Below are 27,772 nucleotides of genomic sequence, written 5' to 3'. Positions count from 1 at the left end.
CTATTTAAAAGACCACTGTAAATATATTAAAATGTTTGCAGGCTTGATATAACATTTATGAAAGAGTATAATTTGGATAAATACCAGTAAATTAGGATACTCATGTATTAACTAGCAGAGAATAACAGCAATTATCAATGCATCTAAGAGCTCAGAGAGCTCTTATTGTTTTTCCATAGCTTCAATGGAATCTTCCAGTTAAACCCTTTCAGCAATACAGTGGTACCTCAGGTTACAAACACTTTGGGTAACAGACTCCGCTAACCTGGAAGTAGTACCTTGGGTTAAGAACTTTACCTCAGGATGAGAACAGAAATCGCGCGCCAGCGGCTCGGTGGCAGTGGGAGGTCCCATTAGCTAAAGTTGTACCTCAGGTTAAGAATGGTTTCAGGTTAAGAGCAGACCTCCAGAACGAATTAAGTTCGTAACCAGAGGTACCACTGTACACATAGCCATTTCAGTGTCAATTATACTTAACATATTGTCTCACCCCATATATACTTGATCTATCACCACTCTCTACAAGTGAGGGCCTCCTGCAGATAGCATCTTATCAGGATTGGAATGGGACCTGTTGGGATTCCTCCTATTAAGTCAGTTGCAATCTCTGTTGTCTTTTAGGCAGTGGCAAAGCTACCTGCTCCAGCACCGGGAGCAGTGTACATCCGGGGGTGTGGCTGGTGCACATCCCAGGGGGTGCGGCGTGCCACCTACGGGGGCGCGTTGGGGTGTGTGCAGCGAGTGCTGAGCATCCTGGGGGGGTGGGGGCAGCCACAATGCCCCCCCGGGATGGCACCTGGGACGGATCGCTCCCCCTACCCCCACTTCGTCCGCCAGTGTTTTTAGGTACCTACTGAAGCCTTCTTTAAATAACCTTTCCCAGTCTGCATCTGTGCTGGAATTGTGTTTAGATGTCTTAATCGCTTTTATTGTTTGTGTCTTTGCCTCCCTGGACTCCTTTGGGAAGAAGGCTGGAATATATGCTTTTATCTGCTTTTTTTGCATCTGATTTATTTATTCACTACTGTCACTTTATAGTTTTAGCGATTTTTGTCTCATCTAATTTTTTGCTTTACTGAGAATCTTTAACAGTCCTTGGGAGGGTGAGTTATCTTGGAAAGTGGTTTAAATCTTCATTAAACAAACAAAAGGCCTCCCTGTCTCTTGCCCCTTCCCTCAAATTCCATTCTTTAATTCCTTCAACTTCTCTACTCAAGTAAGCTCTGGGTCTTTGTCAGCTTCCTGCTTCAATGGTGGGAGGAAAGAGGATGAAAACAGACTTCCTGACTAAGGATTAATTTTGGATGCTGAAGGGGGGAGGTGCGGAGGGAAAGAGAGGTGGCAGTTTTATTTTTTGTGGCGAACCATGCTGCATGCATTTAGAGCTGCATACAAAAATCCAGGCCGACTTGACATCTTTTAAAGACAAAGAATGATAAGGCAGTGAGGAAATTAAGGAAGAGAAAGTTTGGTGCTGAGTAACGTTGGCAGTCAAACAGAGCACTAGATATTTATGAGTGGATAATAGAGGTAGACTTGTTATTTGTGTTGTGTGCTTGTGTGTGAGAGAGAGGGTGTGTGTGCTTGAGTGGAAAATAGAGAATAATAATGTGCACATGCTGCTAAGAAGAGAGACTGATATGTGTTTCCCCTGAAGAACGTCAGATCTACCAGCAGGTGAGATGCCTCTGGGTTTTTTTTTTGCCTATTTGATCCTATTCTGTGTGAGCTATTTGCCTATGTTCTTAATGTGCTGGGAAAGTTTAAGGATGTATTTAAATAATGGACAAGACTTGGGAAACATTTTCTGCCTCTTTCTCCATTACACGAGTCCCAGATTGCTTTATGTGGAAAGTTCTGGAGATTTATGTAAAAAAAACCTGGACGTCATGCTTACGTTTGTGTTTAAGAAGACAGAGAGTAGCAGATGCTTGGGTTATTATAGTTCAGACTAAGATTTATTCGTTCCAGATTGATGCCTTAGCTTTGTCAAAGTGGAGATGCCTTGTGGTCTGTTGGCCTTGTGGTCTGTTGGTCTACCCATATTTCACAGGCATCCTTCCTTTCTGAACATGGGGGATTTTTGTAAGGATGTTTATCACAGTGCCGTCCCAGTTGCCACTGTGACGTGTTCCCATACAAAAACTGTGTGATAGGAAACGAGTGGGAAAGCATCAAGAACCATGCTCCATGAAGAACACTGGTTTGGAGGGAACTGTGGTTTCACATTTCCATGAATATTTTATTGTCTGAAGAAATGGATGGTGTGCTTTAGGACAGTTTTGAAACGGTATGTTACATTTCGTCCTAGTGCTCACAGCAGAACATACAGCCATCACTACAGTTTCACTATGTCAACTGTGGCTGTAGAGTTGCTGCATTTTTTGCAGATATATACAATTGTCCCACAGTGGTCTGTGCCCTCACAAAATCTTAAAAGCTTGCTCAGACTTGCCTTCTTTCTGGTGCAGGGAGGGACAGGACAGAAGGGGAGTTGTCAGTTTTCTTAAATAAAGCAAGATCTGGAGGGAAACCACAGAACCTCTGTTTAGGTCAGGAGCGGAGAACCTATAACCTGTCAGAAGTTGTTTGATTCCAACTCTCTTCAGCCACAGCCAGCATGTGGTCAGGGATGATGGTCGGCGATGATGGGAATTGTAGTCCAGCAACATTGTTAAAGCCACAGGTTATCTGCTTCTTCTTTAAATATATGGTTTTTGATGGTTTCCCTCCTGATTACATCTGCCTTGATTTTTTTAAAAATACGTTTTGTAACATATTCCTCTCCCCCTCCTATTTTATTTGAGAAGAATATTATTCTTGAAAAGTAGTATAGAGATATGTTAATTAAAGAAATAAAATTTGAAAATAATGTGATTTTTTGTGATTTACCCTAGGCACAGTCCATTTTGGGAAAGAGGTGTATAAAATGAACGAAATGAAATGAAACTATTAAAGTTTTCCATTGTTTTGGATGGCCCTGGAACTTAGAGGAGACTCTTCATTGTGAATGAATGAGTTTGTCACTGTCAAGGAATGCTAGAAGACCACAGTGATACATGCCCAAACCAAAACCACTGGAGAAAAATCTTCCTTGTTAAAAAAACCAGATGTATCTGATAATAATGCTCTGATTTTGACAGAAAATTATCTCCTGCAGTTCTCAGGCTTTACTGATTTTATGTATAATTGCCCTCAAATCCTAAATTTAATTTAACCCTTAATCCTAAATCTAACCTCAAATTTTAACCCGCACTATTTATGCCTTGACCCTGGAGATTTCTACTTGTAAACTAGATATTTAGTAGCAAAACATATGTGTTGGGAGTTCCAACAACTGCTTCTCCGTTGCAGAGATCTTTTGCACCTGAACATGGCACAATAAAAATCATGTACACAATATAAGAAGTAAATTCAGCAACAGCAGCACAACTGGCTCTATTTCCCCTTTAATAATCTGTGCAGGTTTTTGATAGGGCATTAGTCACTGTGATAATAACCACTGCCGTAATCATATCCACCTTGATACAAAAAATGAAGCGTTGACAAATATTGCTCAGAAATAAGTATTTAGTTAGTTCGCCCACTCTGACTTTTGCCCATGGTACTGTCGGTGTAAAGACATTTTCTATTCTCATGTGAGAGCTTAAAAAGTGGACATGGAATTTGTGTGTCATCAGAATAATAATAATAATAATAATAATAATAATAATAATAATAATAATAATTTATTATTTGTACCCCGCCCATCTGGCTGGGTTTCCCCAGCCACTCTGGGCGGCTTCCAACAGAGATGAAAAATACACTAAAATGTCACATATTAAAAACTTCCCTGAACAGGGCTGCCTTCAGATGTTTTCTGAATGTCAGGTAGTTGTCCATCGCCTTGACATCCGATGGGAGGGCATTCCACAGGGCGGGCGCCACCACCGAGAAGGCCCTCTGCCTGGTTCCCTGCAACTTGGCCTCTCGCAGTGAGGGAACCGCCAGAAGGCCCTCGGAGCTGGACCTCAGTGTCCGGGCAGACCGATGGGGGAGGAGACGCTCCTTCAGATATACTGGACCGAGGCCATTTAGGGCTTTAAAGGTCAGCACCAACACTTTGAATTGTGCTCGGAAACGTACTGGGAGCCAATGTAGGTCTTTCAAGACCGGTGTTATATGGTCTCGGCGGCCGCTCCCAGTCACCAGTCTAGCTGCCGCATTCTGGATTAGTTGTAGTTTCCGGGTCACCTTCAAAGGTAGCCCCACGTAAAGCGCATTGCAGTAGTCCAAGCGGGAGATAACCAGAGCATGTACCACTCTGGTGAGACAGTCTGCAGGCAGATAGGGTCTCAGCCTACGTACCAGATGGAGCTGGTAAACAGCTGCCCTGGATACAGATTTGACCTGTGCCTCCATGGACAGCTGTGAGTCCAAAATGACTCCCAGGCTGCGCACCTGGTCCTTCAGGGGCACAGTTACCCCATTCAGGACCAGGGAATCCTCCACACCTGCCCGCCTCCTGTCCCCCAAAAACAGTACTTCTGTCTTGTCAGGATTCAACCTCAATCTGTTAGCCGCCATCCATCCTCCAACCACTTCCAGACACTCACACAGGACCTTTACCGCCTTCACTGGTTCTGATTTAAAAGAGAGGTAGAGCTGGGTATCATCTGCATACTGATGAACACCCAGCCCAAACCTCCTGATGATCCCTCCCAGCGGCTGCATGTAGATGTTGAAAAGCATGGGGGAGAGGACAGAACCCTGAGGCACCCCACAAGTGAGAGCCCAGGGGTCTGAACACTCACCCCCCACCACCACTTTCTGAACACGGCCCAGGAGGAAGGAGCGGAACCACTGTATGACAGTGCCCCCAGCTCCCAGCCCCTCAAGACGGTCCAGAAGGATGTCATGGTCGATGGTATCAAACGCCGCTGAGAGATCCAGCAGAACTAGGAAACAGCTCTCACCTTTGTCCCTAGCCCGCCGGAGATCATCAACCAGTGCGACCAAGGCAGTTTCAGTCCCATGATGAGGCCTGAATCCCGACTGGAAGGGATCCAAATGGTCCGCTTCTTCCAGGCGTGCCTGGAGTTGTTCAGCAACCACTCGCTCAATCACCTTGCCCAAGAATGGAAGGTTTGAGACTGGGCGATAATTGGCCATCGTGGCCGCATCTAGAGATGGTTTTTTAAGAAGCGGTTTAATAACCGCCTCTTTCAGCGGGTCTGGGAAGGCTCCCTCACGGAGGGAAGCATTCACCACCCCACAAAGCCCATCGCCCAGTCCTTCCCGGCTAGCTTTTATAAGCCAGGATGGGCAAGGATCCAGGAGACAGGTGGTTGGCTTCACTCGTCCAAGCAGCCTGTCCACATCCTCGGAGGTAACAGATTGGAATTCATCCCACACAACTTGACCAGACAGGACTCTAGCACTCTCCCGCCCCGGCCCTGCTCCCACGGTGGAGTCTACTTCTTCCCGAATCTGAGCGATTTTATCTGCAAAAAAATTTGCAAAATCATTGCAGGAGAACATGTGGCCCGTACTGGGCCCCGATGTTACAGGTGGTTCCGCTAAATTGTGAACCACCTGAAAGAGTCTCCTGCTGCTGTTTTCTGCAGATGCAATAGAGGCGGTGAAGAAAGTCTTCTTCGCCGTCGCTATCGCCACTTGGTAGGCTCGACGTTGAGCTCTAACCTGTGTCTGGTCAGATTCAGAATGGGTTATCCGCCACCGGCGCTCTAGCCGTCTCAACGATTGTTTCATTGCCCTCAGATCCGTGGAAAACCACGGGGCTCTCCGGGCTCCATGCAATCGGAGAGGGCGCTTCGGAGCCAAACAGTCAATAGCCCTGGTTAACTCCACATTCCAGCGGGCCACCAGGGAATCGGCTGAAAGGCCATCAACATGGGATAAAGCATCCCCTACCACTCTCTGGAAACCATTTGGATCCATTAAGTGGCGGGGGCGGACCATCCAAATCGGTCCCACCTCCCTGCAGAGGGGATGGGTCGCAGAGAAGTCCAGTTGCACCAGGAAGTGGTCTGACCATGGCACTTCTTTCGTTTCACTTTTACTTAGTGTCAGATCACCAACATCCGTAGAGGTAAACACCAGGTCCAAGGCATGTCCGCGGCTATGGGTTGGGCCAGACTTATTCAGGGACAGCCCCATGGAGGCCATGCTTTCCACGAAGTCCTGAGCGGCCCCTTGTAAGGTCGTGTCGGCATGGATGTTAAAATCCCCCAGGACAACCAAGCTAGGTGTCTCCAGGAGAACATCCGCCACGACCTGAAGCAGCTCGGGCAGGGAATCCTTGGTGCAGCGGGGAGGTCGGTACACCAAAAGGAATCCTGTACTGCCCCTATTGCCCAACTTCCAGAACATGCACTCAGAAAACTGGGTCTTCCCAATAGGACGTCTGGTGCAAACTAATGACTTCCTAAAAATCACTGCAACCCCCCCTCCCCGCCCACATGACCTGGGTTGCTGTGCGTAAGAGAAACCTGGTGGACAAGCAGCGGCAAGGACAGGCCCATCTGCTTCATCCAACCAAGTCTCTGTTACACATGCCAGGTCAAGTCCTCCATCCATGATCAAGTCATGGATGGCAGTAGTCTTATGAATCATTGACCTGGCATTGCACAGCAACACTTTCAGGTCATGTGGGTATCCCTTGCTGATTCTAGTATTCATCCGGTCAGGGCCAGACCCGGAGGCAGGGATAGTCCTCAGACAACGACTAAACCTGCCTCCTCTGTAATGACATGGTCTGGTCTTAGCGTAACTCCTCCTCCTACCCGTGATCACTGAGATCGGTTGTCCCAGTGCATTCCCCCCCGTGAAACATATCCCAGCCATTTTGTGGGCTGGGGCCCATTCCCCGGCAGCCCTGACCCCTCCCCTTAAGAACAAAATAACCCCTTTAAAAAACAACAAAAAACAACAACAACACAAATAAAACAATACAAACAAAAAACAATAAAAATTATAAAAATTACAAAAACATAAAATCAAACAAATTCCCAGGCCCAATAAACATCCACCCCCACCCCCCCACATACAAAAAATTCAAAATAAAATTTTTAAAACATTTTAAAAGCACTCTGCACCCCTCCAGCAGTAACAGCAACTGTCCTAGTGAGGCCCGTCAGGCCCTGCCCTGGGCCAGGTGGTAAGTGGCAGGAAGGAGCAGGGCCCCATGCACTCACACAGGAGAGTCCTCCTGGGCAGCGGAGTGCAGCAGTCCTTATGAGGCTTCAGGCCCCGCCCCAGGCCCGATGGTGAGTGGCAGGAAGGAGCAGGGCCCTCAGACACTCACATACAGGAGAGTCCTCCTGGGCAGCAGAGTCCAGCAGTCCCTGTGAGGCTTCAGGCCCCGCCCCAGGCCAGATGGTGAGTGGCAAGAAGGAGCAGGGCCCTCAGACACCCACACAGGAGAGTCCTCCTGGGCAGCAGAGTCCAGCAGTCCTTATGAGGCTTCAGGCCCCGCCCCAGGCCAGATGGTGAGTGGCAAGAAGGAGCAGGGCCCTCAGACACCCACGCAGGAGAGTCCTCCTGGGCAGCAGAGTCCAGCAGTCCTTATGAGGCTTCAGGCCCCGCCCCAGGCCAGATGGTGAGTGGCAAGAAGGAGCAGGGCCCTCAGACACCCACACAGGAGAGTCCTCCTGGGCAGCAGAGTCCAGCAGTCCTTTATGAGGCTTCAGGCCCCGCCCCAGGCCAGATGGTGAGTGGCAAGAAGGAGCAGGGCCCTCAGACACTCACATACAGGAGAGTCAGAAACCCTTCCTTATGAAGTAATTCACATGCAGTGGAGGAAGCCACCCTACAAACATGGGGAGATGCTAGGAATGACCTTTGAGACAGTGTAAGGGGCTGCTGGTGGAAGCAAAAGAATGATATATCCTAGTGTTTGCATGCCTAAAATCAACACATATATATTTTTGTTTAGAGAAAAGCATATTTTTTAAAAGACTGCAACATGTCTTTGCCACTTGAATGTGGCCCACTGAAGGGTAACAAATCATATATGCAATGAAAAACTTAGCTTTTGCTTCACTGTTGGTTGGGTGAGCAGGTTTTTGCTATAGTATCCATCACTGTGGAGCCCCAGTTATACACACCATGGTAAAAGGCGTGACAAAAATCTGCAGGATTCAGGAGCAATAAGTGGTAATCCATTCTGACTTCTGCCTCTGACATAAAATAGTTGTTTTTTCTTAGATGGGATTCTTAAATGTGGTCATAAAACCACTTATCCTAATGACGTTAATGGGACCATCTTCTGGCTCAGGTGGTTGTGGGCAGACAGAGTGAGGAACATTCATCAGCAATGTTTTCCCTCCTGCAATGCTGCATTATTTCAGGTCTGTCCTTCAAGTGGTTAAGTATAATGGTTCAATTGACTGAGAAATGAAGAATGCATGTGTATTAATTAAGGTTTAAAATGGAAAATGGGTAAATGTGTATTGCTAACTGGGGGTTTTCGCACAATGTTGTTGCTTTTCTAAAGGACTCTGAGGGTCCTGCTGAGTTAATGATGAACTAACTGGTTGTTGTTCTTTGGTAGCTAACATGTGAGTGTTGTAACCTTAGATCAAGTGATGAAGGTATTGAGTTGCAAATTACCATTTTGAAGGGAGTTGCCTGTTTCAGTCTCTCTGAAGGCTACAGGGAGAAAATGCAAGTAAATGGCTCTCCCAAGAACTAAAAAAGCCTGGGGTTAGAGGCAGGCTAAAAGCAGGATGGAATGGGGAGAGAATAGTGTTTGGGATACCTGCTCTGAAATTTGTCTGTGGTTTGACAAAAAATGAAGCGTTGATGAATATTGCTCAGAAATAAGTATTTCATGGCCCATGAAAATAAGGTACTTGATATCCTCTGGTAAAAGGTTTGTATAGAACTGATTATTCCAGTTTGAGTCTACAAAAGCCAAAGGGGCTTATTTGTGCTTGGGTGGTTGGTAGCAGTCCGATAGTTTTCCTTTGAATGCCCCTATTTCCAGTTTCCCATCAGACCACTTTTTATATTTTCAAGTATGTCCTACAAATTCTATTATAGAGAGCCAGCACTTGTGGTTGTGGTTAGCATCCGTCTGTCTTGGGAGGAGTGCGCCTTTGGGAGTGAAGTCACACTGTTGGAAGGGTGAGACTGATATGGGAGAGACAGGTTTTGTTGCAGCTGGGGCAGATGAAGCCATCTAGTTGTGCTGCTGCAGATGCACCATAGCATTTATTCTGTCTGCTCTCCTCCCAGAAGCCATTCTTCCTCTGGTCACTGCTATGGATGCACATGACCTGACTATTTGTCTCCAAGCACTGGGGTTGTCTGCAAGGGATTGATGTTGCCAGCCATGTCATGTTTGCAGACATCTTTGTAATGCAGAGTTGGTCTGCTGCTGGGCTGGGTGAATGAAACCAGCTTCTGTAGGGCACTGATACTGATAAGACAGATAAATATACAAATACTCTTCTTGGGTAAAAGTCTGCAGTGAATGGACAGTTAGCTGTTTGGTTGGAGTTTATGACATTCTTTATGTTGCTATCGTAGCTCCCATAGAAATATTGTGGTATGTTCCTGTCAGGAGTGTCAGTTTGACTCCGCAAACGTGGGTGCCAGTAGTCGTGGGGGCCATGCAGCATGCCTGGCCTTGGTACTGAAATTTGTAGAGCTGACTAGTAAATAGAGACATTCAACCTGGAATTCCCAGGCCTTGGCTAGGGGAGAAGCTTGACATATCTTTTTGATCCATCTTAAAGTTTACAAGGGAGGCGGGTGGCACTGTGGGTTAAACCACAGAGCCCATGACTTGCCGATCAGAAGGTCGGCGGTTCGAATCCCCGTGACGGGGTGAGCTTCCATTGCTCGGTCCGTGCTCCTGCCAATCTAGCAGTTTGAAAGCACATCAAATGCAAGTAGATAAATAGGTACCGCTCCGGCGGGAAGGTTAACAGCATTTCCGTGCGCTGCTCTGGTTCGCCAGAAGCAGCTTAGTCATGCTGGCCACATGACCCGGAAGTTGTATGCCGGCTCCCTCGGTCAATAAAGCGAGATGAGTGCCGCAACCCCAGAGTCAGTCACGACTGGACCTAATGGTCAGGGGTCCCTTTACCTTTAAGGTTTACAAGGCCACAGCCAAATTAATGGTGGTGGGCAAAAATAATCCACAAATGCATTCTTTTAAACTCCTCTACTTTCAAAGGTTCACGTTTTAGTAACAGTAATGCAGTTGCTTTTTAAAGTGCTGATAATGGATAATGTTGGTTTTTTGGATAGGTGTGGGAAACCTTTGACCCTCCAGACATTGCTGAACTGCAGCTCCCATCATCCCCGGCCATTGGCCATGCTTTCAGGGGCTGATGGGAGTTGGATTCAAGCAACAGTTGGAAGGCCAAAGGTTCCACATACTTGTGTTTTAGGGGTATTTTGTAATGCAAAATAATTGAACAAAAACTGTGGAAAACCCTCCCATCAGATGTCAAGGAAATAAGCAACTATCTGACTTTTAGATGACATCTGAAGGCAGCCCTATTTAGGGAAGTTTTTAATGTTTTATGTTTTTTCATATTTTTAATATTCTGGGGCAACCCAGTCATATGGGTGGGGTAATCATAATCATAATCATAATCATATATAATGGTTTTTGCAAGAAAATCTGGTTTAAGGTTAATTTTTTTAAAAAATGATCCCTCCCTGTACAATGCAGAACTAAAATTGATCCTGCCCACTCCCTAATTTCAGATTGCTGCAGTTTCAACAATAGGCCAATATATTTTCCTGCCTGACTGAGCTTCATTTAAACAGAAGCACAAACATAGTGGTCCCAGGTTTTTGATAGGCTTCATTTCACTGTGCCGCCACCCCAGTTGGGCACAGTGCTGTAGCGCTGTGCAAAATCCTCCAGCATGACTTACGTTGCAACCTGCTTCCCCTTCAGCTGGAGTGGGTGTTTGTTTTGTGGTTAGGGTATGGAATTTCACAGAATATCATCCTTCCAGGTTTATCAACACACTCATTTTGGGCTCCTGTCTCTTGAAAGGCAGGATCGAAAGTGCAGGGATATGCTTGCTTTCAGGAGAACCAGGAGATATGGGTGGTGGTGCCCACAGAGCTGTTAAGACCGTGTTCATGGAAGATAATCTTACTTGTCTATGAGACTTCCAGGACTTCTTTTCAGCCAGAGCTCACCAGAGCTCCCTCCTGTTCCTTTGTGAGCTGTGATGGTTCCCCATGACCCTGAAGTTTGGGTGGCCTTCACTAGGGACTGAACTTTTAGTGTGGCAGGACCTGCCCTGTGGAAGTCCTTGCCTGTAAAAGTTCAGCAGGAACCAGTCCTCTGTTCCTTCAGGTGTCTTTTAAAAACCTTGGATTAAGCAGGATTTTAAAACATGATTCTGCACCCCCTTTTAGCTGATAAGTATTTATGGATGCTTTTATGGATGTTGCTGTTGATTTCCTTCTTATATGCAGTGCTTTTGGGGGGCAGGATTACGCATACCTAAACATTTTGTGAATCCCAGTTTGAATTCACAAATATATAAAGCAGAGCTCTCTGTTAGCAAGAAAGGCTACTACATGAAATTGATCTTTTTATCCCCTTAAGTTTCACTACAGTGAGTTGCCTGTTCCCTTTCCAGGAATGATTATGTGAAGCTCAATGGAGTGGGACTGTAGCTTAATGTTAGAGCTCGGTTTCATGCAAAGGTCCCATGTTCACACACACATCTGCCTCATCTGCGGGTATGGCTGAGAGAGATTCCCGCATGAAACCCTGGAAAACCGCTGCCGATGTGTCAACAATAGAGTGAGATGGATGAAAGGTTTGGCTGAAGCAACTTCCGGTGTTCTTAATTTGAAGGAATTATGCAGAGCGATGGCAACAAAGAGCTGAATTTTGCATGCCAATCCAGAAAAGGAGAAGCTGGTTGTGCCAAGGGAGAACACCTTCTTTGCTCACATCCCTGCAAATAGTTTTTGTATTGGAATGTAACACTGTGGCTGCTATAGTATCCACAATGACTTCTGCTGCTGCAAAAACCTTTATCAACACCGGGCACACTGGTTGTTGGAGGAGGGAGCCTGAAACGTTGCAACCACAAATGACAAATTCTGCAGCTGAAGGAACTTCTTCTTCTTCTTCTTTTCTTCTTCTTCTTCATCTTTGCATCCATTCATTTACTAGCGCTTTCTCTGGCTTACACAATAAGCAGAACTGTTTTTCATTCATGTTTTCATTGCAGATCTTGGATTTGCAATTTTTGATGCAGTGCTCTGAGAATCCTGGACACTGACTTCATTTTTTAAAAGGGCAAGTTTCTAGCCCTTATGGCTGTGTGTAGGTCAAGGATAGCCAATGGGATGCCCTCCAGATATTGTTGGACTGCAACTCCCATCATCCCCAGCTAGCATGGCCAGTACTTAGGAGTGATGGGAGCTGGAGTCTTGCAGGTTGGCTACCCCTGGTAGTGGGTGGAGTTGCATCTGCGCATGGAGAAAGCTTTGAATTAGATTTAAATATCCAGAATACTTCCTGCTGCTCCGCATGAGTAGCAGAAACCAAATAGATTATGCAAAATTGTTAAATTTGCACAAATTACATTTTGTGCTCTCTCTCTCTCTCTCTCTCTCTCTCTCTCTCTCTCTCTCTCTCTCGGAATGGAGAGTACAGAGCCCAGTATCTAAAAAGCTGTTAATAGTGGCACCCGAAATGTAGATAGAAAATTCAATAGTTATTGCAGTCTAGATTTCCCAGTCATCTCATATTCTGGGCCTAGAAGACTAGCTTCCTTGACTCAGATGCTTTTATAAAGGAACACTGTGGGGAAACTCATCTTATGGTCATTTCCCCACCAAAATGACCCTCATAATTGCCTACCCCCCAAAATACCCCTGCTGCATTCTGCCAGCTCTGGTATCAGTTAAATACACCTCTGGGAAACTAGACAGGAGGGTGCCCATTTTCCTTGTTGCTCTGCCCTACATATGCTCCTTTCATTCTTTAGTCCCTTCATCTCATCCCCTCAAGTGACCTCAGCGTGTTTGCCAGCTTCCTGCTTCAACGGTTGGGAGGAAAGAGAAATAGAACAGGCTTCCTGTCCAAAATTAATTTTGGATGCTGAGGGCGGGAACAATGGCAGTTTCATTCCCCTTTGCCTTCTCTGCAGGCTTCTTTGGTGGCAAGCTTACTACTCATATCTAGAGAGGTGTGTGACAGTCAAAGCAGAGCCGACACATTGAAAGATGAAGAATGATCAGGGCGAAAGAGTGCGTGAGGAAGAGAGGGCTCAGTGCTGTGTTATGTGAGGAGTCATACTGAACAGGAGACTGAGCTGTAGATTGACTGACAGAATAAGGTACAGGAGTGGTACAGATGTGTGCACTTGAGAGGCAGAAAAAGATGAAATAATGCACTTTAAACTTGAACTTGTTCTACCGTGGCATCAGCTATTTATCAAAATGGGAACTGTGTGTGGTAGATCTGTACCTTAGTGGCTTTTTAAAATAGTGACATGGTTGGATTAAAAAAAAGAAAATTATTTTGCTCTGGTAGAACCCAAGAATATCATTTGATCAATCAATTTCATTTGTATCCTGTCCTTCTGCCAAGGAGCTCAGGGTGGTATCCAAGGCTGTTCATCCATTTTATCTTCACAACAATCCTGTGAGGTAGGTTAGTCTGAGAGATAGTGCACAAAAACTGTACGTGCCTTCATGGCTATGTGAGTGAATTGCTTCTGTTGCCTAACTGACCCTCACTGCATTTTCAGAGTGAGTTGTGCTGTTGCTTCTTTAGTCCTAACACACTCCTAATGTCCTTCTAAGTTTCATCCTGGGAATATGTAAATGGGAGGCATATATGCTTCTAAAAAATGGACATGATACAGTTAGGTTGACTCTATCTCTCTGTCCTCTACTTGATTGTGTTGATGTTTAAGAAGTTCCAAGAAACATTTGCTTAGACCGTTTTAGTTCCAGACAAAAAATTGCTCCACATATTCATGAGTTAGTCCCATTACACTGGGAATATCACATGTGTGATGTTATCCTTCATCGTTTCTATTCTTTATTTCTGAATGTGGGAGATTTTTGAAAGGGTGTTTGATTTCCCAGTAGCCACAGTGATAGGTTCCTGTACAAAAATTGTGTGATAGAAAGCTTAGAGGGGGAGGATTAAGGACTTGGGGAGAGAGCTGCACTCGGGTCCTGTTTGTGGGCAGAGGCTTCTGGTGAACTCCGGAGAGAAGATGCAGGGCTTTCAGTCTGATCCAGCAAAGCTCTACTTAACCTTTTATGTATAAGACAATGGTGACTTCACATTTCCATTAATATTCTATTGCCTTTTCTTTGTGGACTTGACCATAATCACTGTGTTTGCCTGTCTGTCTCAAACACTTCACCACTGCATGCCTTGAGTCATTGGACAGATCTGCACAGTACGAGATGGGAGAGGAGAAGCATTTGCTCCACACATTTTCCCTTCAAATAAAAAAATGTTTCATACAGTCATGACTGATGTTAGCTGGATACACTGTGTGGTCGTTTCTCATCCTCTGCTTCATCAGAGTCATTTTCTGAACACGTAATATTTTGTAATATTGATAATTTTGTTGCCTCAATCTCAAAATAATTTGGTGGCTTCTTTTTCTCCAGTTCATTGGACATCCAAACACTGACCTCTATTTGTTTTAAACTGTGTCTTTGTTCTAGTATCTCTCCCATTGTGACCTGGAAGGGCTGGGCATGGGAAGAAGAATGTGAGAGACCATGGATTTCCAAACTGTTGTTGGCTAGGTATATTTTGTGAGATCCTGTGTGAGATCTTTCTGTTAGAAGCATTATGGATTCATAGTTATCATGCAATGCTGGTATAACAGTGAGAGCACAGTGATACAGGCTCAAACCAGCACTTCCATTGGGACAAAATCTTATTAATATAGATGACATTTTGAGGCTACCATAGCTGTCCCTGCTCATATTGCCTAGATTTTGATTTTGGCAGAAGAGTTGCCTCCTGCATGATTTCAGGGTGTGTGCATCTTACAAGTAATCCCACTTAAATCCAAAAACTTAGCTTTACTCTTGAAACTCCTGTGGTGTCTTTTCCACTGCCTATTTGCTTTTGGGGATGTGGAGGTGGGGAGAGACATGATGAAGGTTTGGTGGGAAATCTGATATATGTGGTAGCTTCTGAATATCGAGTGCCTTTCCAAGCCCCTTTCATTCATTGTGGCTTCCTTTTGTTAATGCATCTTTTAAGATTGCAAAGTTATCCCAGGAATCTCTCTGTATGAGTTCAGTTGGCCTTCTGTTCCATATTTATTTAGACCCTTCTCTGCGTCACCTGGAAAGCTGTCCCCAAACTTGGGGGAGGCTCAGGAATGGCTGTTAGTGCCATGCAAGGAACTGCTGCTGAAATGGGGGGCAGGACAAGATATCTCTGTGCATGTGCAGAAGCACACATACACAACTAGGAACATGCTAGCACATACCAGAAAAAGGTCATTATTCCCACCCCCCTGCAGACTCTCTTTGCACCTAATCATGAATGACTGAAAAGCAGGTTTTGGATAGAGCATTCATCACTGTGGGAGCTCCAGCTACTATAGTATGCACCGTGATACATGACTTGACAAAATCTGGAGAACTCAAAAACACTGCTCAGCTACAAGTGCTGAGACATGTCATCCACTCTGACTTTTGCCCCGAGGCACCAGTTTTCTTTGATCACAGATGGGATTGTAAAGTTTGGATGTGGGACCATGACTCCAGTGTTAACCTATTTCCGCCAAGGGGAGCTTGTCCGGCTTAGGTGTCTCATGGTGGACTGAGTGCAGGCTGCCTTTATACATCCCTATTCTGACCAGGTTTAACTGATCCACATATATTCTTTGAGTTCAGTTGGGGTAGATAAATCTATGAATTGTAGAGTTGGAAGGGACCCCAAGGGTCATTGAATCCAACTACATGGAGAATGTTGTTCTCCATGGACAAAGGTCTACAGGATGGTTGATTGGAGTTTTTGGCATGGTGTTTGTTACTGTGGTAGCCTCCATACTGTTGCACCGTGCTACATTCCTGTGCAAAAACTTCAGTCATCTTCAGATTATTTTCCTACTCAATTAGAGCTTGTAGGTGAATGGTAGATTTTTTCACATAGGAACAAAGCTGATAACCTCCTGAAACATCACCATGAACCATCATCCCATTATGTTTCTGAAATAATTGTTGGATGTAGAAGAGACAGGGAGAGCAGCTTCCTATATCTGTTGCACCTGTTTTTGCTCCTTTGTGGTGTTGAGGCCATCATTTGGATTTTGTGGTCTGTGATTTATTTACCCTACCTTTGTTTTGTATTATGTGCTGTAAACTATTCTGTGGTCACTTCATTGTGCTGCAGGAACATTTATAATTGTGGCTAATAAATAAAAACAATGCACACATATACCATTTTCTCTTTGAAGCAGACTCTTACTGAATGCCAAAGATTTAAGTTTTATGTATCTTAGAAGAGAATGGTTAATAATAATAATAATATTTTATTTATACCCCACCCTCCCCAGCCAAGGCCGGGTTCAGAGCAGCTTACAAGCAATAATAAAAACAAGATGAATGATTACAACTTAAAAACAAAAATAAAATACAACATTAAAATAATGGAACATTAAAATATTAAAATGTAGCCTCATCGCAGGAGGAGAAGGAAAGAAAGAAAAAAAGAGAGGGAGGGATAGAATCAAATTGGCTCCAAGCCAAAGGCCAGGAGGAACAACTCTGTCTTACAGGCCCTGCGGAAAGAAATCAGATCCTGCAGGGCCCTGGTCTCATGAGGCAGAGCGTTCCACCAGGCCGGAGCCAGAGTTGAAAAGGCCCTGGCTCTGGTTGAAGCCAATCTAACTTCCTTAGGGCCTGGGACCACTAGGGTGTTGTTATTTATGGACCTTGAGGCTCTCTGTGGGGCATACCAGGAGAGGTGGTCCCGTAGGTACGAGGGTCCTAGGCCGTGAAGGGCTTTAAAGGTCAAAAGCAGCACCTTAAATCTGACCCTGTACTCCACCGGGAGCCAGTGCAGCTTGAATATTCACTGGGTGAATAGCTCAAAAGAGCTATGCAATTCCTTGGGCACTTATATACACCTGTTAAAATATTCTGGTTACCATGATTTGAGTCTCCAATCAGCCATGACACCTTAGGTCAGTCGCTATCTCAAAGCCTAACCTACCTGGTTGGCTCAGTTGGCTAGAGTGTGGGGCTGATCCCGTATGGGATAACTGCACATTCCTTCATTGCAAGGGGCTGGGCTAGATGATCCACAGGGTCCCTTCCAACTCTACAATTCTAGGATTCTACTTCACAGGGTTGTTGTGAGGATAGAATAGGGATGGCTGAAGAATCATGCCCACCCCCTTGAGCTCCTTGGAGGAAAGGAACTAGAGTGAAGGAAGGAGGGCTCTAGTTGTTAGGGGTGGCAGGGGACAGAATATCTTGGGCCATCACTGCTAACTATTGGCTCATATGCAGCCAGCATAATCTGTTGGTTCCCTCTCATTGTCTCCAAAGACTATTTGTACGGGATTGTATCACTGTGCCCCAGCCCCAAACCACAGTGAGGGGAGTCTTGACAAAAACTTCCTTTGCTCTCAGCTTATGGGAGTTGCTTCCTGCAAATAAGTGATGAGGGTCCCTGTCCTACAGATATGCATAGCTCTGATGGTGCACAGAGTGCTTTTCCCAGTCTGTTCGGTGTCATTGCAGTCTCCCTTGCAAAGTTTGAATGCAGCCCGTCAGCTACTGCTTAAGATGACTGCTCTCTTTTCAGGATTGCCCAGGGCCAATAGACCATGTTTTTGTTCAACAATATCATGGTCCCTCTCCCAGCTGAATATTAATTTCTTCTTAAATTTATATCCCCACCCTTCCTCACAAAGGAGTCCAGGGTGGCAAACAACAAGCAACAAAATGAAAAACAAAACCTCATTTGGCATCTGGACGGGGTATCTTAATGATCTGAGAAGTCTGTCTGATAGGAGATGAATAGGGTATGTGCTGCTTGTTGTTTTTAAACAAATACTCAAGGGAGAGAAAGTGTCCTCTGGAGGCTTTGACATCTTCCCATAGCATACAGTATATATACACTGTATTGTCAGTCAATGTTGTTTGATGGGTAGGTTTTCATATGGTATTTTGGATTCAAGTCCAACCTCAGCTGTGATCAACACAGTATGATTGAATGGAAATGAGTTTCTTTGAACTGGTTTATGGTGTGATGCTGCCTGAACCAGTGAAAATGAGTCCATATGCACATCTGTATACCAGGGACTTTGTAGGCCCAACAACCTGTACTAAGAACATAAGAATAGACTGCTGGATCAGCCCAATGGTCCATCTGCTCCAGCATCCTGTTCTCCCTAGATGCCTTTGGGGAGTCTGCAAGCAGCCTTTGAGCACAACAGCACTTTCCCCTTCTGTGGTTTCCAGTAACTGGTAAACTGATGCTGGGGCCAGTCTTGAGGAGCAGCACACCTGAAGAGTCCCTCTCCCACTGTGTTGTGGTATGGTAGTATCTTAGCTGGGCCCTGCCAGATGTGCAGAGGCGACTCACCCCTGGAGTGCATAGGGAACTTGTGAGACCCAGCAATAGTAACATTAAGCTATGGTCCATGCTCCCCTGTCAATCAGCAATGTGACCAATGGGAGGCTGAGGATGATGTGGAAGCATAACAGAAGGCTATATCCATGTTGCTTTCTTAGGAGTGGTTTTGTGGGAACCTGTGGTAGATGTCAAGAGGCCAGAGGTTCATGTGCCAGTTTGAGAAAGGACCTGCCTATACCCAAAGATAGCATCGCCCATACCTGTGTGTATCTCCATAAGGAGTTTTTGTATTGAGAAGTAACACTGTGGTAGCCATATCCCCACACAATGGTTTGTGCCAGTACTAAAATGCTTACCAGCACTCAAGACAGAAAACCATCCTTTTGTATATGGATGTGGAAGGGAGAATGTATGGAATTTTGCAACCACCAATCACAAACTCTACCATGGAAATATATCTAGTTCTGTTGAGTGCAAATATATTGTGTATGAAGGCAGCATATGGCCTTCCCCCAAGAAGTAGAATTTTGGTGTTTCTGGTGGTGTTCCATGTAGACCAAGTTCACTGTTTCTTCGTCATCCAACAATTATGGGGAAGGTCATCAAGCAGTGACTTTTCTACCTCAAAAATTGGTGTATAATTTGACTCGAGATCTTAATTTCATTCATCTCATTAATCTGCTTAACCACCTTTAAGGTCTTTGCCAACTTCCTGCTCAAACTGTGTGAGGAAACAGAAACAGAATGGGCTTCCTGTCTAAGATTAATTTGCGGTACTGTTAGAGACATGCCAGTTTTGTTTGCTAGTGACTTCAGTGGCAAAGTTGGCTTTGAATATGCAGAGATGTAAACAGCAGTCACGGTAAATGTGACAAATTTCAAGGTGAAGAATTATCAGCTGGACACAAGATAGATGGGAAGAGAGTGATTCATCCCATGATATATAGGGAACCATATGGAGTTTCTTTTTAAAATCATACATTTGTGCATGAATATATTTGTATGTTGAAACTGAGTAGTAGGTGGCTACACAGAAGCACAGGAGTGATCATGTTTTTGTGTTGCTGAGGAGAGAGGCTAATTTCACGCATATGCTGCAATTTTTTTACAGTTGACTTTTTCAAAATGGAAGCTCGATGTAGCTCTGCATCTTGATAATTTTTTACAATACATCAATATATTCAAAAATTATAAAGCTCTTTTGCTGTGTGAGACAAGAAGCCAACAACATCTGCTTGAACATCATCAGGACATAGTAAGGTGAGGTGCCTTTACTGTCCTCCTTTTGACTCTGATGTTTCCATTTGAGGTACCCTGAAGATCTTTCAACTTCCTTTGAAACCTGAGATGGGAAGCATAACTATTAGTGCAATTCATGGACAAGATTTGGACAGATCTATCTATCTATCATCTATCTATCTATATCTATCTATCATCTATCTATCTATCTATCTATCTATCATCTATCTATCTATCTATCTATCTATCTATCATCTATCTATCTATCTATCTATCATCTATCTATCTATCATCTATCATCTATCATCATCTATCTATCTATCTATCTATCTATCTATCATCTATCTATCATCTATCATCTATCATCTATCTAATCTCATCCTTTGAGTACTGTGTGTGGAGGAAAAAATCAGATATATAGAAGAGGTTGAAGAGTATGTTTAAGAACTCACACACATATGAGTTCATTGTTAAGCTTATGTTGAACGAGAGAGAGGCATTTGCCTTTGTAATTTTGATTCAACATCCATGATTGATGTGTTAGGGAACAATGCATCCAGCACTGTTTATCTCAGTGGTATCCTTTCATTCTGAACACAGAAGATTTTGTAAGGGCTTTAATCATTGTGCCGCTACCCCCGTATCTATCACAGTGATTCACTCCCATACAGAAAAATGGAGTGTGTGGTGGGAAAGTATAGGCGGGATATCACAGATTGCTCTAAGAAAAGGTTTCTTAAGGGACAGCGACTTACAAAGGTCCACAGAAATTCCATTTGCCTGAGATGAAATGTTGAAGAAATTGATGGCATACTCTTGATAAGCTTGAAAAGATATGCTAGGTCCCCCCTAAAAAAGTTCACAAAGTGCTTGCTACTTCTGGAATGTGATTTATTGATGTGCTGTCCCAGTCTGTTACACCGTGCTCTGTAAGCTCAGAAAAAACAGAGCCTGTTCAGATTGGAGTTCTTTCTGGGGCAGGGCTGTAGCTCAGTGGCAGTCTTCACTTTGCGTGCAGAAAGTCTCAGGTTCAGTCCCCAGCATCTCCAGGTGGAGCCTGGAGACACTGAATCCCTAGAGAACTGCTGCTGGTCTTTGCATACAGCAGTGAGCTAGAAGGAACAATGATCTGACTTGGTATTTATGAAACTTTTCAGCATGTTATCCAACTTTTCAGCATGTGACTAAAACTGTGTCTTAAGCAAATAGCTCTCTCATCCTGAGTTGGGAAGATTCAGCATGGAAAGAAAAAGGTGAACAATTACCCCTTCTTTTCTTTTTTCTTTTTAATTACCAAATCTCTATTTGCATATTTGCTACCCATAAATTATATTTACCTAGGTGACTATGTCTATTGCAAAAATGAACCTACATTATGTGTGTGTGTTTATAATAATCACCATAATAGTAAATATCCATAAAATAAAACAACATTCCTCTTGGAAGAGGTGCAAGCTCGTAGAGTTGGCTCCTCACTAGGAAGTTAGTTGCACTCAGATTTCCCACTGAAATTAATGGGCATTAAATCACTGCTAACTTTTCACATTAATCCCAATGGGACCTATGTAAATACAGCCAGCTTTGTGGTTTAGTCACACTGGCTACATGTCCCAGAAGTCTGTCTGTGGACAAATGCCAACTCCCTTGGCCTGAAGCAAGATGAGTGCTTCACCCCATAGTCTTAACTGTCCAGGGGTCCTTTATCTTTACCTTACCTTACGCAAGAGTACTGAGTTCATCCCTAGTATGCTTGCATAGGATTGCTCCCTAATATATATTTCCTTGACATATTAGATTTTTAAAAACCATAGTTTTAATGAACTATAAGGGTCCTTTACCCCTAATCAGGGTCCAAAGAGAAGTAGCAATCCATGTATGGAACAGAATAAATGATTTAGCAGGAGCAGCCATTTGAAACAGTTGTCTGTACATAATCTGAGGAGGTTTTAGACAGGAGACCCATCATTGTGTAGGGCCAGCTACCCACACAGTGCTACATGGCTTGGCAAAATCTAGAGGATCCCACAATAATGCTCATTGAGATCGTCCATCCACTCAGGCTTTTGCTCATGGCTCCATAAGCAAAAGTTGTTGTCATTTTTAAATGGGGTGATAGAAAAGAAATTTCCAGGGAGTCGCTTATTCCAAAGTGATCATTTAAGGCCAATGGAATCTCTTTTACCTTAGATGGTTGGTAGCAGTTGGCATGGTTTCATTTGAACATTTTTACTCCATGTTTTTCATCTGGTCACATTCCATAGTTTCCAAATACTTCAAATTACATTTTAGAAAACCAGCACTGATTAATTAAACAAACAAACTGATGAACATGTGACCTTGGTTGTGTGAATTCCCCTCAGTTTCTTGTGTGTATAAGAGAGAGAAACAGAGAGGGAGAATGGTGAAGTAAGAGAGACTGAGGAAGTGGAAGCTCTGAGGTATTGAAGGCTTCCACACAACTCATTCTCCTCTGAATCCCACTAATTTAAAGTTATTTCCTTCCCAGTATGTTTGTTTACGATTCTGGCCATGGGGACTGCTCTGGGCATCTCTGGGTATACAGTCGGCCTTCTGAGTCACCTCTTGCTGAAAGCAAGCTCCATGCCATGCCACCCCCTCAAAGACACCAAACTTGGGAGAGCTTGGGAGAGCCACCACCACAATTTGCCAAGTCTCTTTTTTTAACTAACTCTGTCCCACATGGAAAAAATATGACTTCATGTTTGCAAAAGGATCTAGCCACAATCACATTTCATCCAGTTGTTGGCTGATAGAGCAGGTTTTTGATGGGGCACCCATCACTGTGGTAGCCCCCGCTATAATAATACACCATGATACAAGGCTTGACAAAAATCTGAAAGATTCGACAACACTTTCAAATTTATCCTTCGTTTTCCATTGTAGAAAACCAGCATCAAAGTGCTTTCATGACTCCAGTTCTTCCATGAATGTAGGTCTTCTAGGAGATGGTTGACTGGTTGGACAGAAGGCATTTGGACGTGGTTTATGTTACTGTCATAGCTCCCATAACTATAGTTAGCACCATGATATTTCCCTATACCAAAACCATTGTAACAGGTTCGCCGACCGGTTCTGTCTGAGAAGTAATGAGGAAGGACTTTCAGCTATGTGTCAGCCTAATCCGCAAGTTTAAAACAGCAACCCTGCAGGTTTAGATAACCTTCAAGATATAAATAAACTGAGAGCTCAAAACAAATGGAAATCTCATTGCCTAGAGTAGGAGAAACTTCGGGGCTCTCTTTGATCTGCCAAGGAGCATCTAAGGTGGCCACTGCCCAACTTACTTGCACGGTGGGAGATGTCCAAGCAAATCCTCTTAATTCACATTTCTTCACAAAGCTTTTGTCCTCACCTTTGCCAACATTCACTACCGTGGATGCGGTTGGCTTTAGGACAGGGATAGGGAATCTTTGACCCTCCAAATGTTGCTGGACTCCGGCTCCAATTCGTCCCAGCCAGCATGGCCAAAAGTCAGGGATGATAGGAGTTGTAGTCTAATGCCTCTGGAAGGCCACAGGCTTTGCATCTCTGCCTTAGGGGGTTTGTAAAAATCAGTGTGCATATGCATTGCATCTGGCATATGAAGATTTAAAGGTATTGTGTATAATACCTGAAATATCATTCAGAGTCAACATTTGATGTGGAAGTTGCAATGATTTGTGATTGAAATGGGGGGCAGAGGTGGAATTACCACATTTCAAATTGCTACTGTTTTAGCCATGTGGCATTTTTGCTGGTTAATATTGCTCTTACAAGCTTTTTGATAGACTTCATTTCACTGTGGGGGCTGCTACTCCATCGTACATGATGTTACAGAGCTGTACAAAATCCTATGGAAGGAATGATTAGGGGAGGCGCCACTTGCTTCTCATGCAATGATCTCATGAAGGATTTTGGCGGATAATTCCAGCCCAACTGGTGGTCAACCAGCTTGAAACAGTCCACAGGTCATGTACTAGGGCTGCTATCCTTTGGCTGCCTGATTTTGGATTTTTACTAATCATATTTTTTAAAAATAATAATAATAGTTTTATTATTTATACTCCGTCCATCTGGTTGTGTTTCCCCAGCCACTCTGGGCGGCTCCCAACAGAACAGAGTAAAACTTCAAACATAAAAAACTTTCCTAAACAGGGCTGCCTTCAGATGTCTTCAAAAAGTCAGATAGCTGTTTATTTCATTAACATCTGATGGGAGGGAGTTCCACAGGGCTGGTGCCACTACCGAGAAGGCCCTCTGCCTGGTAACCCTTTAACCTCACTTCTTTCAGTGAGGAAACCACCAGAAAGCCCTCAGCGCTGGACCTCAGTGTTCGGGCAGAACGATGGGGGTCGAGACACTCCTACTACTTGCCCTGCTTTTGGCATCTTCTAGGGATTGCTCAAGATTGTTTGAGGCAATGGATAGTGTGTAAGGGGGGATGGGAAATACAGTTTTCAGAGGAGAGTGCTTGAGAAATTGATTTTATTCTTGCAACTGAACATCTGATGTGAAACTTGGAACCATTTGCAGCTGATTTTTTTTTGGGGGGGGGGGGCAGACAGCAATTGCCACATTTCAGATTGCTGCAGTTTTAGTGGTATGTGAGCCAGTGTGGTGTAGTGGTGAACTGGGTTTGTGTCTCCTCTCCTCCACATGCAGCTGCTGGGTGACCTTGGGCCAGTCACACTTCTCTGAAGTCTCTCAGCCTCACAGGGTGTTTGTTGTGGGGGAGGAAGGGAAAGGAGAATGTTAGCCGCGTTGAGACTCCTTAAGGTAGTGATAAAGCGGGATATCAAACTCTTCTACTCTTCTATGTGACGAGAACCTGCTCGCCATCCGTAAATAATCAGTCTCACGCCGAGATGGGTTGAAGAAATCTGGCTGCAGCTCTCCTTAGAAGCTGCTGTAGCCCCAACCTTTATTGTGAGTCCCAGAAAAGATACAAATTCAAGGAGAGAGCTTTGCCTCAGTCAGCAGATAAAAGACAATACAATACATTAGTCTCATGTTCTCACACCAGACCACGCAGTTGATCATGTTATACTACGTGGACCAAACATTGGATGGCATGAGCTGTCCACGCTTTCTACTATGAAATCATCCTTGCAATAATAAGAACTTTTGCCCATGCTCTTATGGACAAATGACCATATTCCCACATCTATGCCACTTTCTGCTGGTTAAAACTATACTTGCAAGCTTTTTGATAGGGTTCTTTTCACAGTGGTAGCTGCCAATCCAGTAGCTGCCACTCCAGTAACTGCCACTACACCATGCTGCAGAGCTGTGCAAAATCCCATGGCAAGATTGGATATTGAAGGGACCACCTGTTTCTCATGCAGTGTTCTCATGAAGGGTCTGCCTAGAGCATTAGAATCATAGAATAGAATCATAGAATCATAGAGTTGGAAGAGACCACAAGGGCCATCGAGTCCAACCTCCTGCCAAGCAGGAAACACCACCAGAGCACTCCTGACATATGGTTGTCAAGCCTCTGCTTAAAGACCTCCAAAGAAGGAGACTCCACCACACTCCTTGGCAGCAAATTCCACTGTCAAACAGCTCTTACTGTCAGGAAGTTCTTCCTAATGTTTAGGTGGAATCTTCTTTCTTGTAGTTTGGAACCATTGCTCCGTGTCCGCTTCTCTGGAGCAGCAGAAAACAACCTTTCTCCCGCCTCTATGTGACATCATTTTATATATTTGAACATGGCTATCATATCACCCCTTAACCTCCTCTTCTCCAGGCTAAACATGCCCAGCTCCCTTAGCCGTTCCTCATAAGGCATCGTTTCCAGGCCTTTGACCATTTTGGTTGCCCTCCTCTGGACCCGTTCCAGTTTGACAGTGTCCTTCTTGAATTGTGGTGCCCAGAACACGACACAGTACTCCAGGTGAGGTCTGACCAGAGCAGAATACAGTGGCACTATTACTTCCCTTGATCTAGATGCTATACTCCTATTGATGCAGCCCAGAAATGCATTGGCTTTTTTACCTGCCGCGTCACACTGTTGGCTCATGTCAAGTTTGTGGTCAACCAAGACTCCTAGATCCTTTTCACATGTACTGCTCTCAAGCCAGGTGTCACCCATCTTGTATTTGTGCCTCTCATTTTTTTTTTGCCCAAGTGCAATACTTTACATTTCTCCCTATTAAAATTCATCTTGTTTGTTTTGGCCCAGTTCTCTAATCTGTCAAGGTCATTTTGAAGTGTGATCCTGTCCTCTGGGGTGTTAGCCACCCCTCCCAGTTTGGTGTCATTGTTGACCAACTGGTGGCCGACCAGCTGAAACTAGTCCACTGGTTATGTATTTGGGCCTGTTAGCTGCCATCTTTGTGCTGTTCAATTTTGGATAGTTACTTTCCCTGGTTTTGGCATCTACCTGAGCTTCAATCCTGAACTGCTGGTGGTCTGAGGCAGTGGATAGGGTGTGTGCCGGGGGCGGGGGAGAGGGAATACAGATTGCAGGGGACAGTGCTTGAGAATTTTATTTTATTTATTTAACAGAATGTATATACCAGTTAATCATCAAAACCTCCGAGCAGTTTACATAATATATAATATATTAAAAGTGCTGGTAAGATCAGAAGTCAAAATCAGCAGTTTTAAAAATACACCTTCTAATACAAAATGGCATGCTGGTATGTATGTATGTATGTATGTATGTATGTATGCATGCCCTGCCCTGCCCTGCCCTGCCCTGCCCTGCCCTTCCTCTCAAATGAGCCAATGGTTTAAAACAAATGTGTGCTCACTTTACATGATTGGGTAAACTGGCTTAACCAAAAAAATGTTTGGTAAGTGAAGGCACCTGCCTAATTTCAGTAGACAGGGAGTTCAAAAGTGTACAGTAGGTGCTGTCACACTGAAGGATCAGTTCCTTGCACATGTGGAAGGAATATTATGTTTTACTTGGAGGAAATGAAAAAACAGTCTGTCTAGATTTTTGATTGGCTTGCTAGAAAAACAGCCTCTTTTAAAAAAAAAAATGCCACAACTCTTTCCCACTTAAATCTGTCCTGCAGAAAAATGATTGTTTCATGTAGAAGGTAGGCTTTGGATGTAACTTGATTTGATTTGCACAGCAGTTTTTGACAGAGCATGAATCACTGTGGTAGTTGCCATAATATGCACCATGATACATGGCTTGGCAAAATCTAAAGGACTCAAGAACATGTTCAGGTGCCATTGTAGAAAACCAGCACCAATGGGTTTTCAAGACTGAAGTTCTCCCATGAATGCATGTCTTCTGGGAGATGGATGGAGTTTGAGCATGCTGTGTGTTCTTGTCATAGCTCCCATAACTATAATAACACCCTGATATTTCCCTGTATAAATGCGTCTGTAAAGTTGGTGTGAATGTTTTGCCTCCTCAGTGAATGAGTGAGCAATTATATCATGTCATCAACACCCTCAAGTTAAAATTAACAGCAATGTTTATCTTATTCATCATTGTTATTAATCCTTTTAAGTTTGTATACTGCTTTTCCATATAGATAGGTTGTGGATGTGGTTGACTTTAGGACAGGGATACAGAATCTGTGGCCTCTCAGATGAGGTTGGACACTAGCTCCCATCAACAGGGCCAGCACGCCCATGTGGCAGGGTTAGGTGACCACCTCAGGCAGCAGGATCCACAGATATGGCCTCCAAGGAGCACATTACCTGTCACAGTCTCAGCAGCAGCACACACCTTTGGCTGCCGGATCTGCCTCCTCGTCATCAGCCACTGTCCAATGCTGCCTCCACAGCAGGCTCTCAGTGAATAGGAGACATTTCTGGTCTCCTCCCACCCGCTGTTCCTGGGGAGGCAGAACAGCACCAGTTTGCTTCATGCTGAACCTTCTAACTTCTTGCTCAGATGTAGTGAATGGAGTTTTTGCATAGGCATGTGAATGGAGCACCGTGAATGGAGCCTTGATGATAACTTCCATTTCTCTCCGAATTTTTTTGAGA

At 44.3% G+C, this 27,772-nt stretch overlaps 1 protein-coding gene across 2 annotated transcripts in view; it reads right to left on the bottom strand.

The window, feature by feature from the left end:
- LOC307201887 (uncharacterized protein) overlaps positions 1-27,772 on the bottom strand; it is a 284,712-nt gene that overhangs the window by 55,440 nt on the left and 201,500 nt on the right. The window contains exon 3 of one of the 2 annotated variants that reach the window (XM_079951407.1): positions 15,575-15,589. The exons of the other annotated variant lie outside the window; for it this stretch is intronic. Coding sequence (XP_079807533.1) covers positions 15,575-15,589 — 15 coding nt within the window. The remainder of the gene's footprint in view (positions 1-15,574; positions 15,590-27,772) is intronic. 2 annotated transcript variants of the gene reach the window in all.

Source organism: Podarcis cretensis, assembly GCF_951804945.1.
Source record: "Podarcis cretensis genome assembly, chromosome: 13".
Lineage (NCBI taxonomy): Eukaryota > Metazoa > Chordata > Lepidosauria > Squamata > Lacertidae > Podarcis > Podarcis cretensis.
This window is presented reverse-complemented; position numbering and strand designations above follow the sequence as displayed.